Source organism: Onychostoma macrolepis, chromosome 08 (genome assembly GCF_012432095.1).
Source record: "Onychostoma macrolepis isolate SWU-2019 chromosome 08, ASM1243209v1, whole genome shotgun sequence".
Taxonomy (NCBI): domain Eukaryota; kingdom Metazoa; phylum Chordata; class Actinopteri; order Cypriniformes; family Cyprinidae; genus Onychostoma; species Onychostoma macrolepis.
The window spans coordinates 16,749,131-16,769,764 of record NC_081162.1 but is presented as its reverse complement, the minus strand read 5'-3'; the positions used below and the strand labels follow the sequence as shown (position 1 = coordinate 16,769,764).

Here is a 20,634-nt window from a genome sequence, read left to right as displayed (position 1 = left end):
GCTCTTTTCTTAAAGCCACTTCACTAATTTGTGAAGCTCAATTATCTTTTGCTGCACATCAGAAATATATTCTTTGGTTTTTCTCATTGTGAAGGATGAGTAAGGGAATTTGGGCTTTGTTTTCCCTCCTATTTATATTTCTGTGAAACAGGAAGCCATGCCTGGATAATTTCATGTTCATAATCACCCTGGAGTGCTCAAAATTGTGAATATGAATGGGAATATACTTCAGAGATATTTTACTCATAAGAATTTCTAGGAGTGCCAATAATTGTGTCCAACGTGTATTTGAGAAAAACATTTATTTCATAATGATATTTCCCCCCATTTTAAATTCTTATTATCCAATGAAAAGTTAGATTTTTGTGAATTTTTTAAATGAAAGATCAAAAGGATTAACAACGCAGATTAATTTTCACAGCCTTCTTTGATCATATTTACCAAGGGTGCCGATATTTTTTGCCATGACTGTACATACATGCATATACACATACACACACACACACACACACACACATATAGAGAGAGAGAGGGAAATGCAATATGCAATGCAAAATTTCATCATTATGAACCAGAGTCTGCGTTATAAATAATAAAAAGAAAGAGAGCCATGAATGACATGCGACTGTAATAATAAAGCCAGAGAAAACGTCACAGTAGGGTTTTGTAGGCTGGTTTATATTGATTTAGTGTGGTAATCCCTGTTCTCTAAATAAATCAGTACCTCACAAAATCAAATAAACTCTTTTAAAAGGCAGCTCTGGTTTTGCATGACTACCCATGGCGCAGTGAGGAGTCAGAGGGACAGCTTGAGATAACAGGTTATCAGCAATACGCACAGGGACCTCATCACACCTAATAACTAACATGTCATGGCTTACCCAGAACACACCGCTGGTGCTACAGGTCAATAATGATTCCCCTTAGTAGCATTAGACTCTAGCAGGTACATCATTTTACACTGCACTTGTTAAATATTGATTTATCATTGCTTACTGTAAATTATAAAACAAATAGATCCAGTCCTACAGGCCAATTTATCATTACAGTGCTCAAAATGTGCAAAAATATACAATATAGTAATGTCTATGATGCCAAACACCTGTTTACCTAACACCTGTGTATATAATAACCCATAGAGAAAACTATCTGTTATTGTTTACATGTCAAGGACTATATCTTCCAGTAGAAGGAGAAAAAACTTAAAATAAAATATTCTGTTACTGTTTACAAGAACCATAACTTCTAGTGGAATAAAATGAAATGATAAAATAAAATAAAACAAAATGCAGCAATTCCATGTCACATACAATCAAAAGCATCCAGTAAGAGAGTGGTTAAACAATATTCAGTTATTATTAGATTGTGGCATTACCTCAATGTGTCTGCACCTATGATGCTACCTGCTCCTCCATCTAGAATGAAACCATATTTAAAAATACATATACATATATATATATATATATATATATATATATATATATTATTTGTTTTCATGCCATTGTACAAAAGTAGTTTTCCAAAAAGTACTATTCATTTCTTTAAGTCTAAACCTTTTTTAATTAGGTTTAGCAACTTCACTTCAATACATTTATTTTATATATATATATATATATATATATATATATATATATATGTATGTATGCATGTATGTATTTTATTATGAATAGCATTGCTTTTTATTATGAATGCAGTAATTATTTAAAATTTTCATGCATTTTTATAATGAATAACATTGCTTTTTATTATACAAGCAGTAAGGCACTCAGTGATGCACTATATTGTGACTCTTGTGATTATATAGCACACCTATTGTCCTATTGCAGTATGGTTGCAAGCGTTAAGGCGAAAAGAATGGCCACAAGAGAGTCACGCTTCTCAAAGCTCCTTGGTCTATGTGGTCATAAATTCTGTTTGTGTGCTGACAGCCAGAGACTGACAACATCTTCAGCCCTTTTCACAACAGGCAACAAAGACCCCAAGTGCAGAGCTGCTTCCAGTGCAGGTGACAGAGAGAAAGAGAGAGAGACAGCGAAGAGGGGCAGGGAAATAAGATATGAGGGAAGCAGGAAAGGAAGGTGGGAGGGTGAAGCTATCGCCTATAAGTATAAGAGAGAGGCTGAGCGAGCAAGAGAGAGAGAGAGAGAGAGAGAGAGAGAGCTGGCTGGTGAATATTGGCTGGTATTGCTGGGAGAGGAGGGGCCTGCTGTAAAGCTGTAATGGGCTCCTGCTTGTGCAGTGGTGCCGATCCCCACGTTTCCTCCAACCCAGCAGCTTTTCCTCTCTCTGCAGACACACATGTACGTGCGCTGGGCTGGCGCCGCTCCAGCAGAGCCTTGAGACATTCTCGAACGGATTTTTCAGATTCACCATCCCACCATCAGACTGAATGACTTTGTTTTTCTCTTTGGAAACGCACAGCTCCACTTCATTCATCTTCAAACGCTCAAGCAAGCTGGATTACATCCCAAATCTCCAGACGTGAGGAGCAGAAACATAAGGGAACATCATTAGCAGTGGACTAATACGCACTTTAAAGCTTTCTTTTATATTCCGAGGCTCTGTTGAATCTGGATTTCTCTCGGAAGCTGGGCAGATGTAGGGCAGCGTTCAATTCATATCCCTGCTGAAGATCAGATACTTCCCCTTCACCCCTTTCAATCATCCGTCTGTCAAGAACAGTCCTTGCAGACTGACATACTGTTTGGAGAAAGAGCTGAGCTCACCTCAGTAGTGCGAGAGAGACATGATCTGACAGGTGCACTCTCGCATTCATTTTCTGCCATGAACACGCAGCTGGAATTCCGGGAAGAAAGGAAGAGGGCTGGTTTGATGTGATCTGTGAACGACAGGCTCTTATCTGCGAAGTGAGTGCAAATGAGAGGTGGGATTACAGCCTCACTTTATAGAGGACAAGGAAAACACTGATGACACAGTCATAGAGCGCTTATGAAGATAAAAACATGCAGGTGTCAAATACAACATGCTGTGGAGAGGGAATATGAAATTAGGTATGGCACCAGCATCCATAGACTTGCAGTTATAATAACAGCTAATGAACATCTAAGCACATCCGCATTGAAATTGTGATCATAATTAATGATGGAACGGAAATACTCAAGTCTACAGTCGCAGCAGGCACTAGTTACAGACTCAAGCAACATGTTTTAAAGCACTTCAAATAGCATGACGTGCATGTTTGCGCCTAGAGAGCGCTGTTATATGTAAATGAAGGAAACAAGCTCTCTAATAATAGAATCAGAGTGTGAAGGAAAGCATCTCTCAGGGGAATACGGAGTGGCGGAAAGTAAACATTTGTTTATTGCATCTTTTATTTAATAATTCATGTCTTAGTCTACGACTTTGGCGGAGGCACCAGGGAGTTCACGTTAGGCAGATCATCTCTTTGATGATATTATTCAGACACGGTGGGATCTGTAAATTTAATCCCGTCACACCGTGCTGCTGGATGCTTGTTTCAAGTGTTGTTTCAACATTATCTGTATAACAATATATCTGATTTGCATCATCATATGTGAAGTTTTAAAGCCAAAAACATTAAACTAACTTCCCTGAGTGTGCATCTCGGAGGAAATTCAAAGCTGACTAAAAGCACACAGACATCAGAGGCTCCATTCATCAGCGATCAAACCTTGACTTTCTCACGGCTGGATGCTGCAGCGTCTCTGATCCCTTTTCCTGGGTTGGACCTCAATTAAAACAGCAGCCGGGCCTGAATGAGGGAAGCAAACAAAGAAAAGAACATCAAAGCCCTTTCATGGAGTGCAGAGTCTTAACCTCTGATCTCAGGGAGGGATTACTGTAATTGGACGGCAGGGATCGACACCTACGTCGGAGAATCAGGAAGCGAAGAGCATCGAGGAATCGCACCCCCTCAGGAAACCACGAGCCACGATGGGCTGCAACATGTGTGTGGTGAACAGGCCGGAGGAACAGTACAGGATCATGTTTCAGGTGAGAATACCAACAAGTTCATATTCAATTTTCTCTTCATTTTTTAACTTTGCACTTCATATGCTATCATATGCATATAAATAAGCAATCATATGCTTATTGAGGATAATTCTAGGAGGTAAAAGTTTCACAAAGTTAATCAAATTAACAATGCAACATAAATATGAATATCACTTATAATGTGACATTTGCAAAAATGTTTTTTTTAATTATATTTGTATTCAGCAAGGATGCATTTAATTGAGCAAAGGTGACAGTAAAGACATTTATAATGTTACAACATTATTTCACTATTTCAAATAAATTCTGTTCTTTTGAACCTTCTATTTAAAAATAATATATATATCTATTTATATTTGTAAGTCGCTTTGGATAAAAGTGTCTGCTAAATGACTAAATGTAAATGTAAATATATAATAAATAAATAAACTGCACACCCATTTTCAACATTGACAATAGTAAGAAATGTTTCTTGAGCAGCAAATCAGAATATTAGAATGATTTCTGAAGGATCATGAAAATGAAGCTTTGCCGTCACAGGAATAAATTACGTTTAAAATATATTAAAGAAGAAAACAGTTATTTTAAATTGTAATAATATTTCACAATTTTACCGTTTTTACTATATTTTTGACCTAATAAATACCTTTCAAAAACCATTTTTGACCACAACCCCAAACATTTGAACAATAGTATATTAAATTGTAGCAGTTGAAGCATGTTAATTTAAATATACTACATATCAAATGTAAAAGTAGCACTCAAACATTCAACACTCAAACTGAGCATTCATTTTTTTAAACCATGGGCAGTAAATAGGGAGTCGGTCCTCCCTTTGCTGTAACAGCTTCAGCTCTTCTTGAAAAGGTTTCCACTTGATTCTGAAACATGGATACAGGAATTTCAAAGATCAAAAGGAAATTTGTTTGGATGGCCAATTTAAAATTGGGTCCAAATATAGATAATCTTGTGTAGATGATCATTTCTTGATCTGTAACAGTGAAGTGTTCCTCAAATAACTATACTTAATGTTGGGGTTCAAGGTCCTTTACTCCTGAATGAGGTTCATTTTCTTCTTAAAACTGAAGAAAAAAAAAAGTTCTGCTTTGCACCACTAGTAATAAAAAACCCTCACATTCTGCAGTCTCATGCGACACCAGGGTTTATGCATGTTAACCTTACGGGGATTGTAGATCTGCCAGCAAACTGGAAACTGTTTATCGTAACAGAACAGGTTTAAGATGTGTCAAGGGGCCTTTGAGTTAAGGTGGTGCTTTAGGCAAACAATTTAATGAATTAATCCTGTGTTGAAACCCACAATCCCCTAAACAGCACAAAGACTTCCTACTCAGCATCCATTAATTGTAATGGCGGTGAGATTTTCGAACAGGTTGAGAGAGAAAAAGATTTTTAAACCTCTTCCACTGGTAAGGTGTTAAAGTTTGGTTTCCATTCTGTCATTATTCCAACCACATGACAGGTCATGTGACTATGATTGATAGCTAGGGGATATTTATACTGCTGGAAAGTAGAGCAGGATGAGAGAAGGGCAGATCTGCTAATAATAAAACCTATCAGGTGTGTAAAATATCTGTGGCTGTGGCACTGAGTGCAGAGATGGGAAAGGAATGCTAAAATCAAGGTTTATTGAATTCAGAAGCAGAGTACATGTGTCTCAGAGCAAAGCTGATCCTTTGACTCTGCAAAATAAAAAAGCATGGCATGCCTCTGAACACATGGCTTAAAGCTGACAAATGAAATGTGGCTGCAGTGTAATGTCACCTTGAATTAAAGTATCTAAGGGTCCAAATCAGTATCTGTGACACCTGTGCAAACAAACTATTACAGCCTTTTGCAAGATCATGCTCATGAATATGCAAATATTAACCGATTTATATATTTTCTGAAGAGAATGTGAGTCTATACACAACTCACTGCTATCATGCTCAGGTGTTCTGGGTTGTTGCTATGCGGTTGTTGTTCAGAGTGGTTGTTAGAACATTGCTATGGTGTTTATAGGTGATTTTTAGGTGGTTACATCATTTATTCACATGCATGATTTATAAAAAACAAAACAAAAACTTGAAAATTTGTAGTAAATAACAGCAAAGTGTCTCCTTTTTCATAAAAACAAAGGAAACTAATAAAAAAAACTGAGAAATGTCAAACTATTTAACAAAATAATGCAAAAGATGCATGATTTTAAAATTAATATATAAATAACATGCATATAAACATTTTTCATGCAGCTACTAAACAGTGATATTTTAGTATTACATATTTCTTCTTTTGAATTTGTTTTTACTTTTATAATTTTTTGTTTTATTTTAATTTTAGTTTGTTTTAGCAATTTTATGTGTTTGTCCTTTTTATTCGTTTTTAATTTGTCTGTGGTTTGTATTCTTTTTTTAGTTTTAGGTATTTTAGTACATCAAGTTAAAGTAAATGTAAATGAGAAATTATGTCTTGGCAAATAGCTTAAACAAAATAAGTCTAAAGTTTTGTAAAGTCTTTAAAGTTTATTTTATTTCAAGTAATGATTTTAGTTAACTAAAATAACCCTGCTTTATATTCATACTATGTTACTAAATAACAGTAAAGCGTCTCCTATTTTCAAACAAAAATGCAACCAATTTCAAATGCATTGCCGCCTCTCAGTTCCTTCACCTGTAACATTTAAACTCCACTTGACTAAAATCCTCTCCACAGCTTGAGTTTGCCACTTTGAAGTTTTGTTCAGAGAGCAATTTGCTTTCTCCGCCAGACTGCAATGTCATGCCAGGACAGGTCGAGCTTTTTCTAATACCGAGAGGATCTTCCACTTGATCTCTTCAATCTCACTTCAATTTCCAGCTCTTCTCTCCGCCGTATCCTCCACTGCCTGAGGCTCTTCACAGAGGGTTTTACTCCTAAACTAGTTTCTTATGCAGTGACAGAGAGTCCTCTCTGTGTGAGCCTGTTTTAAATGCTGCACACTTATTAGTGGAGAGAGCTGGAAGGCACCATAAACCCCCTGCCAAATCAGCTGCACCAACACTGGAAGCCCCCTGGATTTACTGCAAAGGAATCGTGAAGCATATATAATGCGCTTTAGAATGTGATGCAAAATGATATTGGCACGAGAGTCATGACAAGCTGTGGGGGACATCACCATGAGGCATTACACATCTTTATTTTTTCCTCCTATTCTTCATGGCTTTTAAACTGAAAATGTTCACACGTAAAAGGATATTCTCCCAAAAATGTAAATTGTGCCATCATTTACTCACCCCACCATCTATTTATACATTTAAATGTTTTTTTTAAAGTCCCTTATGCTCACCAATATTGTGAAATATTATTACAACTTTCTGTTTTAATATATTTTAAAATATCTGTGATGCAAAGCTGAATTTCCAGCAGTCATTACTCCAGTCTTCAGTGTCACATGATCATTCAGAAATCATTCTGATATGCTGATTTGGTGCTTAAGAAACATTTCTTATTATTATCAGTGTTGAAAAAAGTTGTGCTGCTTAATGTATTCATGAAAAGCGTGATACATTTTTTCAGGATTATTTAAAGAATAGAAATTTCAAAAGCACTTATTTGAAACAGAATTCCTCTGTAACAGTGTTTTTACTGTCACTTTTGTCAATTTAATGCATTAATAATATTTTTAAAAAATCATACTGAATCCTGAATTTTGAACAGTAGGTAAGCCATTGGATTTATGAATTTCTGCCTGGCGACAATGAAACCTGTGAAAAATCCCTCAGGCTTACACTGAAGGAGGGACCTGAGCCATTTCTAGGGATTGAAATATTATGGAGACTTATTGGTGGGCTTTTTTTAAGTAACCAACCACCTAGCAGCAACATGCTAAAAAGCACCTTAGCAACAGCATAGCAACACCCTGGCAATCATGGCAGCACATTTTGCACAAGCAAACACCAGTCATTTTCTTCACCGAATGTCTTTTATCATTGTAATGCTGTCACTGTTTTATAAAAGCAACAAGCTGCCAAGGGTTAAGTGGCGCTGTTAGATAAAAACCCCAATAAAATACACCTCTTGTTACCTACTCTAAAGCGCTTCTCATAGTGACACTGTTTCTAAGACACACATTCTCACCCAGTCTTTCATCAGTGTCATGCTCTGTGTATCTGAGTAAGTGGCATTTGCTCTTGCTTCTGCTCTGTGGCTGGGCACACTGTAATGAAGAGCAGACACATCCTGACAGGCTTCATTGGACTCAGGACAAGCTGCTGCAGGCATGAATAATACCATTCACACCAGATCACATTAGCCGGCTCTGCTGGAATAGCCGTGCGCATGGAGTCGCTATCCGTGAACGCCATCGGATTTATTTGGCAGTGCCATCTTCTTGCGACACTCATCCCCGCTAATTGCTTCCAAGCTTTAGTCTTATGATGAGGTTTAAATGAGCTCGGTATGCAGCAAAAATCCTACGCATGTTGAGTCGCTCCAAAATGAGCCTTTTAGCAGACGCTTTGCCTTTTGTAATACTGCCTAAACCCCCCCACCCCCACGACGACACGTCTGATGAGTTTCCCTCTCGCGCTCTCAGTCTTCCTGCCTCTACCTAACATACCCTGTCAAATTTGTCTCTATGGGATGCCGTTGCCAAGGCAACTGAGGTCATTAAGCAAGACTTATATGCTTTCTCACTGCAACGCGCGTAGACGCAATAATGACGGCGAAGACACGCACACACATAGCTGAGCACAATAAATTAGCCGTTTGAAGAAAAAAAAAAACACTGATGTAAATAAACAAAATATACTTGTGTGCCCTCCACGCTGCAGGAGGTCTCTCCAAACACGCAGCGACATGAAAGGAAAAAAGATAAAACAGTCCACCCTTCACCTGCTCCAAAATGAGGGGGAGTAAAACTAATCCAGACTGACATTTCGGCACAAGTAACCTTTAGTTAAATTCTTCTCTGGTTTCTAGCACAACCTTTGGCCTGCCCTGATCGGGAGCAGTGGTAGGAGCAAAGATTGCTATTGCCCCGTCCTGAACATACATATATCACTGCTCAGGACTCAGGATTAATGGAGGTTAAGGTTCAATCCAGGGCGGGGAGAGAGAGAGAGAGAGAATTTCCCTCCTCTAAACTCTAATCAAAAGCAAGACGAAATCCTGAGGGGAAGGTGATGGAAAGAGGGAGGGAGGACGGGAATAGAGTTTAGGAACAATGTAAAAGGCACAATTTAGAACCTCAAACTGAGTTGACCTAGTTTACTGCAATGCTTAGAACCTTTGAGAAGACGTTTAGCATTTCTAACACTTTGTTTAACTGGGTCAAGATGATTGAGAGAAGCAAGCTAATTTCAAAATGAAAGTTGGAAAAAAAGAGCCATAATCAGAATAATTATTTGGAGGAGAATCTAGTGGGAAACAGCCCTCTGTTTCTGTTTTATAATTAGCAGGCCGTCAGTGGAAATGCAACAGCAAATAACCTGTCACTCCAATAAAAAGCTCATACTGCTGCACTAATATACACCAGAGTTACTCAGAGGTGGCAAAGTAGATGCATTAAAGCAGTTACAGATGCAATAAGCAGATACAATGTCTAACAAATAAGGCACTTAAGACAAAAAGCAATAAAAAGGTATTTGCTTGCAAATGGAAACTATTAGATATGATTGATTGAATTCCTATTAAAAAACAAACATTTCATTATATTGTGGCATCCAGGAACTGACATCATTCAAGAAAAGTGGCATTACATTTTAAATTGTATACGAATTGTAGTACTGATGACAAAATTTATCAAATTTATTGTAACAAAAATTTGTAACAGTTTGCAAGGTATACTTCATTATATTAACTAAAATGATTGGAAATTCACCCTACCTATTTTAAAATGCATCTTATTGAATTTATTGTGAAGGATTCATCTGTTAATTTGCTTTTGTTTTTTTTAAATATTTGAGCTAATAAATCTTCAAATGCTAATACTAATCAAAATGTCTAAACTTAATCTCCCCATGAAATCCCAGACTTCTCTTTATGAATGCTGGACGTCTCCAATCATTCAGTCCACTTTAACCCTGTCACTTTCTTACAATCGGATGCAGATCTGCCTCATTTCTTTCTTTTTCAATAATCTGTTTCTGATCTGTCTCAGATATACATCACAATATGGAAGAAAAGACTAGTTTCTACTTCTGTTACATTGTAACTTGTCTTTGATACCTGCATTGGGTATCAAACTAAAAATGAACAGTAATTTTAAAGCTTATAAACAATCCAAACCCCTGAAACTGAAAACTGAATTTGTTCTAGGTGACCTTTTTCTGAAGGTTAAACATTTTCTTTTACTAAAAAAACAAACAAAAACAAAAAAAAACAAAATTGACTTTTTTTTTATGCTTCCAGCTGCATGTCTTTGAAAGTGGCATAATCAATGCGGCGTGTTTGGTAGATCACAGGCTCTGAGTTAATGCAGGCGTCCCACAGTGAGATGATAGGGATCGTTGGGGTGTGGATGTGCATTGCGGTATCTGTCAGTGCCTTCAGAAGCTCCTTCATTAGCAATGCAATTATTCCACAGGAGCAAATGTACAGGGTGAAGGTCAATAGAGGTGTATCAGGAGTTAAAGCGATGTAATTGCTGTCTCGTGGTATTGAACTGATAAGCACAATCACCCACTGAGTTCTGCAGGCAACTTAATCATGCAGAAGAAATTCCATCACACTCAATTCGACACACTCTGTTGTTTCTCTAAAAACACGAAAAGAAATGTTTGGAAATTTCCAACACTCTGCTTTCCGATGTAAAACTGCTTGTAATTTCCCCATAATCTCATGTATACAAATCATAAATACTAATGCATTGAGAGAATCATACATTAATAAGCATTTTCTATATGTGACGGGGAACATATAGAAAATATTTTCTGCTTGAGAAGTCCATGTTTGCCAATATCACTGTTGCTCCATCAACTCTGAATCCCATGTGCAAACAGTCCATTTGTAATCAAAGCCACTGACAGGATCAATAATGAGCCAAACACAATGAAAAATAAATAGGTTACACCTCTTTTAAACTTCGAAAGACTTTCAGTCAAACAGCATAAGGATTGAGGTGAGACCTGGTCTCTGTGGGTCAACTATTTGTAGCTTGACTGCTTTGAGAAGGATGAAAGAAACAGAGAGAGAGAGGGATATAGGAGGGATTGTCAAAAATACTTTCAGTATTAACCTTGTATTGATTGTGGGTCGAATTCTTAAGGGTTAAATCACCTCTCATCTGTCCCTCCGTAAGGTCCGTCACTGAATGAACTGTCCCAATGCACAAATTCAAATCTGCACTGTCAGATATCTTTCAGTTATAACAACAATAAATAAACCAATAGACTGAAAGTCATTAACCAGCATCCACAACAGCACTTGTAGTACATGGTATAATTTCATAAGTCGCTGATTCTGACGACATGGGACAAAACATTTCACAATTTTACCTATATACTTCACTATTCTGGTGTGTTTTATAGATTTTGGATTAATCTATAATTATAGATCATAGATCATTATAATTTCGGGTAATTGTGCTGGTATTTATTTATTTTTTGTCATAACCATGATTGCAAAAAGTTTTAAAAATTATGTGAGAAATTGTAATCAAAAGATTGCACTGAATACACTGTATACATTAAACAGATTAAACTAAAATAATTTCCTGATACATGTTTTGTAGCTTTGTCATCGTACTCAAAAGAGCCTGCTAAAACATTAACTGTTATAAAGATTAATATCACCCTTAATCAAAATGAACCAGCAATCAATACAGCACTGCAGCACACAGCTGTTGTTGTTTCTTTTCAAAGCTGTCAATGTTAACTCTTTTTAATCTGGTTCTGCTCTGTTTCTTGCCACAGAAGGGAAACACTTTGCGTCCCATTGATGCAGAAGTAAAGGTAGGACATATTCCACTCAGATCTGAAGTTTGTCTTATCACACGTCTATAACTTACAGTTCAAAAGTAATTAAAATCAAATTAGCATTTTACGATGAAAATTACACTTATTAAAACAGAAAACAGTTATTTTAAATTGTATTTTTTAATATATATATATATATATATTTACTGTATTTTTAATTAAATAAAAGTAGCTTTGGTAAACATAAGAGACTAAAATAATAATAATTTTAAAAATCATACCGATGCCAGACTTTTGATTGATAATGCAGCAGAATTTTCTATAAAATCAGTATTTTATATATTTGCAGTTTCTTGTCTTTCTATTTCTTTGTTTGTGATGGGATGATGGAGAGCTCATGCTTGTCTTGCAAAAGCCATTTCTGCTGCTTTGCAATGTTACTTCTCACCAAGGAGGAGCAGAACTACATCCTTCCTTGAGTTTTGCTTATTTGTGCATTTATCTTCCCTCTCTCTCCTTCTCTCATTTTTCTTATCCCTGTCTCCCACTTTCTCTACTTCATTCTCTCGATAGTGCTGCTTCAGCATTTTCAGAAGTATCAGATAAAACAATCTATGTTAAAATGGACATACAATGGCATTCTTTTCACTGTCTGCAGCTCAAAGGCAGAAGAACATCTCACCTGTCCCAGGACAAAGATGGGCAGCCTCATGATCCTCTGCTTCTTCAGGTGGTACGTAAGGGTCACAAGAGGAGATTGGGTGCAGCTGCTGGCACGGCTCGGCTCATGGCTATAACAGACTGTGTGGACAATGGCACTCAGACTGACATCAGCTTCCAGAACTTCCTGAATGGGGACAGAGGGTCTTACCCGAGCAGCGGCTCACCCATACCCCCACCCTCCCCTCCCCTCGCACAGCTGGTGGAGCCATACCTGCTGAATGACCTGTGAGCGTCTTCACTGTCCTCTGCCTCTTGATCAGTTCTCATTACTGTCTGTGTATGTCTGTGAGGTTGATAAATGTTGAAAACCTGCTTAAGAAACACATGTCTTTTCACAGTGGTTCTCTGGGGCAGGAATATAGTGATCCAAATGACTACTTCAATGTTGCCAACCATGAGGTGGATCAACAAGAAGAACTGGAATATGAGGTGGGAAACCAAGAAATCGTAATAGCCTTTTACATTCAACCATAAATGAGTAACCAATATTTTAAATACATTTATTTTATTTTTAAACCCTGGGTGGTGTAAATGCTCAGAGCTGTTCATAATATGTGACCCTGGACCACAAAACCAGTCTTAAGTGTCAATTTTTCGAAATTGAGATTTATACAGCATCTGAAAGCTGAATAAATAAGCTTTCCATTGATGTATGGTTTGTTAGGATCGGACAATATTTGACCGAGATATAACTATTTGAAAATCTGGAATCTGAGGGTGCAAAAAAATCAAAATATTGAGAAAATCACATTTAAAGTTGTCCAAATGAAGTTCTTAGCAATGCATACTACTAATCAAAAACAACGTTTTGATATATTTACAGTAGTATCTTCATGGAATATGATCTTTACTTAATATCCTAATGATTTTTGGCATAAAAGAAAAATCTATAATTTTGACCCATACAATGTATTTTTGGCTATTGCTACAAATATACCCCAGCAACTTAAGACTGGTTTTGTGGTCCAGGGTCACATATGTTTATAATTGTGACTATCTGCAAAAATAAATTAATTAATTAAATAAAATAATTAATTTAATTAATTTAAATACAGATTGGTTGATTCAATAATATAATGTAATATAATAATATATAAATAAAACACATTCACTCTAAGGGAAAAAATGGGATTAAATGGCTTAATAGAAGACCAGTAACCCGTACACATTACCCCAACCTATAATATCTCATAAATTTGCTCTAGCTGGTTTTCTGTCCCGGTGCATCTTTAAAGCCAAGGATTTAATCTCTTCCCTATAAACAGCTCTTCCTCTCTGTCTTTGTCAGGAGGTGGAGCTGTATAAGTCGAGTCAGCAGGATAAACTGGGGCTAACAGTCTGTTACCGGACAGACGATGAGGAAGACCAAGGCATCTACATTGGAGAAGTGAGTGACCACATGAGACTGAATGTTATTTTACTGCTCAACACAACCGTACACTAAGTATTTAGCCGAGTTATTCAAGTTATCCAGCTGATATTTAAGCATTCCCGGTTCTTAGGTGAATCCAAACAGCATAGCAGCAAAAGATGGAAGAATCAGGAAGGGGGACAGGATATTACAGGTATGTTTTTGCTCAGATGTGCTGCTAGAGTCAAATGACATCAACAACAACCACTGATGAACTGACATCATCATGTCATTACGTTCATCTAGGAGGTCAAGCGTTTCTAGAGACAATCAGTCTATAAACAGATAATTGGTGTGACTTTTAACACAGCCCACACAATTACTCTAGACTAGAGAATAATTACGGAACAGCAAAGACAATGTGTCATGTTGCCTTTGTCTCAACAAGTTCTTCATTTATTCTGGTTTCTGATGTGACACTGACACCAAGGACTCAGTCGAAACATGACCACTCTTTTGCTGATGTTTGGATGTTATGTTGTTTTGGGAAAAGAGCTGACCTTTTGTGTTTGAACATGGCTGTGAGTGAAGTCTCTGTCTGTCACACATTAGATAAATGGGATGGAAGTGCAGAACCGAGAGGAAGCGGTGGCCATCCTGACCCGTGAGGACAGCACCAACTTCTCATTACTGCTGGCCAGACCAGAGATAGAGGTAAATAAATATAACACAAATGTGAAAGAGAAAGAAACACGTTAGAATAAAGAGGAAAAATACATGCGTTTATGAGAGTACATGCTAACAAAATAGGAAGTCTTTTATATATCAGTTATTTGTCCTTTCTCATCACACCATATATTGTCTCGTTTTAGAAGAAATTTTAGGAGAAAGACAAAGTGGACACTGAAATGAACCACACAGAAACCATTAAATCATCCCCCCAAATCTCATATCCTCTGGGCAATTAAACGGTTTTCTAAACACGCACATACAAGCACGATTCAAGTACACACGTACACACAAAAATAGGCTTTTTGAGGCACATGCAAAGTTAATGGACCCACTTTGTCCCCAACGACAGCATATCCTAAAATTAATGGCTTATTTTGCTGAAGGAAGGGAAACAGAAGTCTCACATCATTCAATGTCTCAATCATGTGATCACTCTTAGTGATGGGTGTCAAGGATTTGTGGCAGTTCCATTAACACTATTCCACAAGGAGATGAAGAGTGAGAGTGAACAAAGCTGCTTACAGAATGGGGGGGAAAGTGCTCCATTAGAAAGTGCTTCACGATGCGATAGAAAAACCTTTTTGTCTAAATGCACAGAGGAGAAGTAACTGAAGGAACTGATGGAAGGTATGAGAGAGAGAGAGGGCAAACGAAGAGGTACAAGCAAGGTACACTATAGTAAGGAAGGATACACTCTTAAAAATAAAGGTGCTTCACGATGCGATAGAAAAACCTTTATGTCTAAATGGTTCCTTTAAGAACCTTTAACATCTGAAGAACCTTCCTGTTTCAGAAAAAGGTTCTTTGTGGCGAAAGAAGGTTCTTCAGATTATAAAAGGGTAAGAAAGTGATGGTTCTTTAAAGAACCTTTGACTGAATAGTTCTTTGTGGAACCAAAAATGGTTCTTCTATGGCATCGCTGTGAAGAACCTTTTAAGCACCTTTATTTTTAAGAGTATATCATGCTTTTTTCCACAGTAAGCAGTTTCCAAAGACATAAACTAAGCCATTTTATGAGGCTGTGCAGATGCACGTTCATGCTCTGGGTATCTATAACACTTTATAAATTTGCAAATTTGCATTTCGTACATTTGTAATGTAAACCCTTAACCAGTGTTGGAATTTTACTTGTGCATTTGTTTGTTTAGCAGATGTGTCATTTAAAGTGACTTATAACTGAGAATAACACCAGCAGGAGCAATTAATCTGAATCTTAAAGTTGTCTGTGCAAGCAAATTTATTGTTTTATTTAATACAAATTGAATAGCATTTTTACTCTCACACCCCACAAATATGAACTGTTCTAAATGAGCACCTATTTCAGAGCTGTATATATGGTGCTCTAAATTTCTGACTTTGTAACTGTCAATTTTTCTGCAATTTCTGGGGAGCCAGTGGTGATATTGAAAAAAAATGGCTGTTGGTTATTGTGTGCAGCCTGCAAAAATCATCTATCATGAGCACAGCCATCAGCTAATGAATAAAACAGGGAGCTCATTTCAGCCAACGCTCAGCACTAACAAGATCAGAACAAAAAGGGGGCCATTTTGTACCTCTCATTCTCATCCACAATCACCCTCCCAGCAACACAGAAAGATTAATGATGAACCGAAGACCAGAAACAAGTGGAGCTGTCAGACCAGGAGAGGAAGAGATTGAGAGAAAAAGAGAGACAGTGATAGAGAAACAGCAAGGGATTGTTGACTTACAGAAAGAGATTACAGGCTGACTAAATCAAGAGGAAGGAAAGAGAGACAAATATGCTCAAGAAATGACCATTAAAACAACCTGTGTTACTCTTTATGAAAGTCTGATATATAACCAAGTGATAATTGCAATTGATTATTGGCTGCCATCTATAGACAAAGATACTTAGGGTAAACAAATCAATTCTTCAATAAATCTGTATTCATCAATAAATCTTGATTTGTAGCAAGACATAACAATTGTCACAAATTAAAATGAACACAAAAACAGTCAGAGTAATAGTGCCACTTATTTATAAAGTATCTCACAAGAAAATAGTTTTATTTTTTAATTGGTAAAGTCTCAGTGATCATGAAATATTTCTTATTTACTATACATTCAATGTGATAAACATCTCATAATACGCTGTTCAAAATGCCAGCTATCCACCGCTATTTTTTAATGCGGAAGTAAGCCGTTTTCTGTGAATGTGCGAGACTTCTGGTTCATTAGCCACTGTAGGAAAATAACGAGAAGAATGACAAAGTGCAGTAAAGAGTAAAACTGTTTGCGCTACCGACCAGTGTGTTCATATTTAAGATAATACATTGAAATAATATGGTAAGAAACACCAGTTTGCAATATCAAGCAGCAAAATGAGCTGTTTTGTACAGCTAAAAATGGTTGGAAGCAGATGAGACAGGAGGCCAGACACATTAAATTTACAAATGGCCATGCCTGCTCTTTCGGGAAAAATAAGGTGGATAGATAAATTTAATTGAATACATATATATATATATATATATATATATATATTTGTGTGTAAGTATGAAAATACTAGACCTCAATGCGGTTTAATAATAATAGGCCTCATAATTCTTGCTTTACAACTAAACATGTTGCACACATTTAAACAAATGTCTATATTGCCATCTAGTGTTATAAATCATTACTGCATGTATTTATTTTTATGGCAATACTGGTGATGTTAGCCTCTAACTCTTCCCTCCTACAATATTTTTCTCTTCCCTTCCTTTGTGCCTTTTACCTAGACAGACACTCATTTGGACCCAGAGGAGATTGACTGTGAGTTACCTGTAGGGATGAGTGTGGACAGCCTTAATACTTCCCATCTGTCCGGCCTTTACCATTTCCGCCAACAGAGACCCCAAGCAGGCATTCCTGAGGAAACCCTACATCAGGAGACACCCATGCTCAGCTTAGCAACCCTCAGCAACAGTCAAGAGCTCGACAGTGGTGTGGGCCGAACAGATGAGAGCACAAAGAACGAAGAATCCTCTGAGCATGACATCCTTCTGGGCGATGAGCAGACCAGCGCCTCCAACACAAATGCCACTAACACCCCTGGCAGCTTGCGCAAGTTCAGGCCCGGCAGGAGTGGCGGAGGAGGGAGTGACACGCCATCGCCGCTGTTCCCTCTCCGAGAGCTCCACCTTAGCACAGACTCACTGGAATGTGGAAGCATGGCTGGTGGGTACCTTCACGATCCCGTCAGCGGGATGATAATGCCAGGCCTGACAGAGGAGGAATGCGAGAGGTACAGACAGCTTCTGGAAATCAAGTGTCGCTATGAGAAGAGGATGAAGAAAGTGCAGCAGGTTCAAGAAGAGGAGCAGAAAGAAGGAGGGACACAAGAGGAAGCTGAGAGTAGGGAGGAGATTCTGGATGAGAACAGTAACGAGAACCTGACTCCACATGAGATGGCGCTTCTGGAAGAGGAAATGAGGCACCTTGAGTTCAAGTGCCGGAACATTCTACGGGCACAGAAGATGCAGCAGTTAAGAGAACGCTGTTTGAAAGCCTGGCTGATGGAGGAAGAAACATCTGGCCGGGCATCTGCGGAACCTCAGGGGTCTCCATTGCATGAGCTGTCTGACATCAACGAACTTCCAGAGAAGGAACGTTCAGACAAGGACAGTACCAGCGCTTACAACACCGGGGGAGAGAGCTGCAGGAGCACACCTATGGTGAATGAGCATCGACTTCCAGTTTCTCAGATCGATGAGTCCACAAGTCCTCTGCCAAGTAGACACAGGGACCGACCAACCTGGAGTGAAAGAGGACGAGCAAGCCTGAACAGTTCATATTCGCCAAGCAGCTACAAGAAGTTTCAAACTAACACCCCTATGAACCAGAAATTCTGCTCACTCACAAGAGAAGGAACTGTCCGTCGCATGCCTGAAGTAGTGACACAGGGTGGAAATTCTAGGGTGAGTAGCCATAACAGAAATGGTGGTCGTAGTGCAGAGTCAAGTCCTTACTTCACACGACGCCGTCATTCCAACTGCTTCACTCCAGAACGCTACCAGAGTTGCATGCATCTGGGATCCTCACTTTCTGAAAGTTCTGGACCCTTGGATAGAGCTGTGGAAGGAGAAAGTGAGGCACCAGTGGGCGGCAGTGACCGTGAGGGCCATGGGAATAGCACCTTTGGGTCGCTGCCTCACCCCAGCCCAGTGAAGCTTTCTCTGGCCTTACCTTTGCCACTTCCCCCTGCATCACCACGCATGGAGTGGAAGGTGAAGATAAGAAGCGATGGGACCCGCTATGTGGCCAAACGTCCCGTTCGAGACCGGCTCTTGAAAGCCCGAGCTATGAAGATACGCGAGGAGCGTAGTGGAATGACGACTGATGACGACGCAGTGAGCGAAATGAAGATGGGTCGCTACTGGAGCAAAGAAGAGCGTAAGCAACATCTGCTGAGGGCCCGGGAGCAGCGCAGACGGCGAGAGTTTATGATGCAAAGTCGCTTGGAATATATGCGAGAACACGGTCTGGATATGGGCAAGGAGAGCCAGTCGGAGTCCGGCCAGAACCCAGCCTCAATCCTGGAGCTCAGTCAGAAAAAGAGCTCCAAGAAACGCAACCGACGCATACTGGACAACTGGATCACCATCCAAGAACTACTTGCACATGGCTCTCGCTCTCCAGACGGGACGAAGGTGTATAATCCTCTTCTGTCTGTTACCACAGTCTGAAAGGATAGCGAGGAAGGACAACAGGAAGAGAATCTATTTTATTGAATTTTCAAATACTTTCTTGAACAGTTCTCAACAGTTTCAAGGGTCATCTGGCTGAGCAACGTCTAGCAACTACCGTTTTTATTAATTTAATTTCAACAAATCCTATTTGTAAGGAGTACTTGAAGTTAAAATATTTTTTTTTAAAAGTCCCTGAAACAAGATCAATATACTTGAGAAGCAACACTAGATAAAACTTGTTTCATAGATACTTATCTATTCTTTTAAAATTGATTATACTCATACCCATATAAAGTATACATATTATCTTAAGTCTTAGTGTTGTTTCTCAAGTAAATGTACCTTTCAAAGGTTTTTAGGTTTTTTGGAAAAGTCAAGTATTTGTTCATGGGTGCCGGTACTTTTAAGTTTGTGGAAAAACTTGATTTTCTTGATTAATGAATGTCACATTGTATTGCTTCTCAACAGACATTATCACTCCTCTGAGGTCGAGCATCTGCGTTCGAGGATTTCTGTTTGACTTTAAACTGAAAACAGCACATGGCTGAATGACAAAGACAAAGACACTCAAAAGATTATGAATGTTGACTGAACGTACACAGACAAGCACAACGCACACACCTCAAACTGTACAAGAATCTGTTCATTGCAAGCAAACATATTGGACAAATGTAATTCATTCGGTAACTTCCTCACAGCTGCACAAAAGTCAAAGAATAATTCAGTTTCTTAACTCTTGAATTTTCATTGAGAATAATGGGGGCATGGAATGTCAACAGGACTTTTGTACAATTTACTGCTCTTATTACAACATCATATAAGTGCTTAACCTGTGCAGACACAATCATGTTAAACTTTCCTACAGAGATGTGGTGCTGAACATTTGTACTGCTTGTTTGTGATGGTCTGTTTACACTATTCTTCTGTACTGTTCATTATTACCCAAATATGACAAAAGCACAATGTAAGCCACAATGTGCTTTTTAATTTTTGAATGTATGTTAGTTCTTTTCCCTAAGTCATCACGGAGCGACTTTCATAAGCCTATGTGGCCTAGTGCGGAGTGCAGACACATACTAAACACCAGCAAAAGGAGAAGCACAAAACACATTGGAACCCTATGAAATCTAACCAGCTTCAAAATTAAAACATATTGTACATTTTGATATACTGTAATTAGGAGCATTTAACCTGAAGTGGTGCACATAAGTATAGCAAAGGAGCTAAAATGAGGGGATATTCTTATTCATGAATAAATGAATGATATACAAAT

General features: G+C 38.2%; 2 protein-coding genes across 10 annotated transcripts in view; one reads left to right on the top strand and one right to left on the bottom strand.

Annotated features, from left to right (window-relative positions):
- The window catches only part of LOC131545256 (IQ motif and SEC7 domain-containing protein 2), a 108,780-nt gene that overhangs the window by 4,748 nt on the left and 83,398 nt on the right, over positions 1–20,634 (bottom strand). For 3 of the 9 annotated variants that reach the window (XR_009272379.1, XR_009272378.1, XR_009272381.1), the window contains exons 15-17: positions 3,852–3,920; positions 2,727–3,733; positions 1,376–1,415 (exon numbers count right to left, since the gene is read on the bottom strand). Coding sequence is in view for 2 of the 9 variants with exons in the window: in XM_058783909.1 (XP_058639892.1) it covers positions 3,766–3,920 (155 nt within the window). In the remaining 7 variants the exon portion in view is untranslated. The other 6 variants (XR_009272377.1, XR_009272383.1, XR_009272380.1 and 3 more) reach the window with 6 other exon arrangements.
- pdzd4 (PDZ domain containing 4) lies at positions 3,841–20,083 on the top strand. Its single transcript, XM_058783912.1, has 8 exons — positions 3,841–3,975; positions 11,865–11,903; positions 12,526–12,815; positions 12,929–13,019; positions 13,879–13,977; positions 14,093–14,155; positions 14,554–14,655; positions 17,412–20,083. Exons 1-8 carry the CDS (start codon positions 3,916–3,918, stop codon positions 19,356–19,358), a joined length of 2,691 nt encoding a protein of 896 aa, XP_058639895.1. The 5' UTR covers positions 3,841–3,915; the 3' UTR covers positions 19,359–20,083.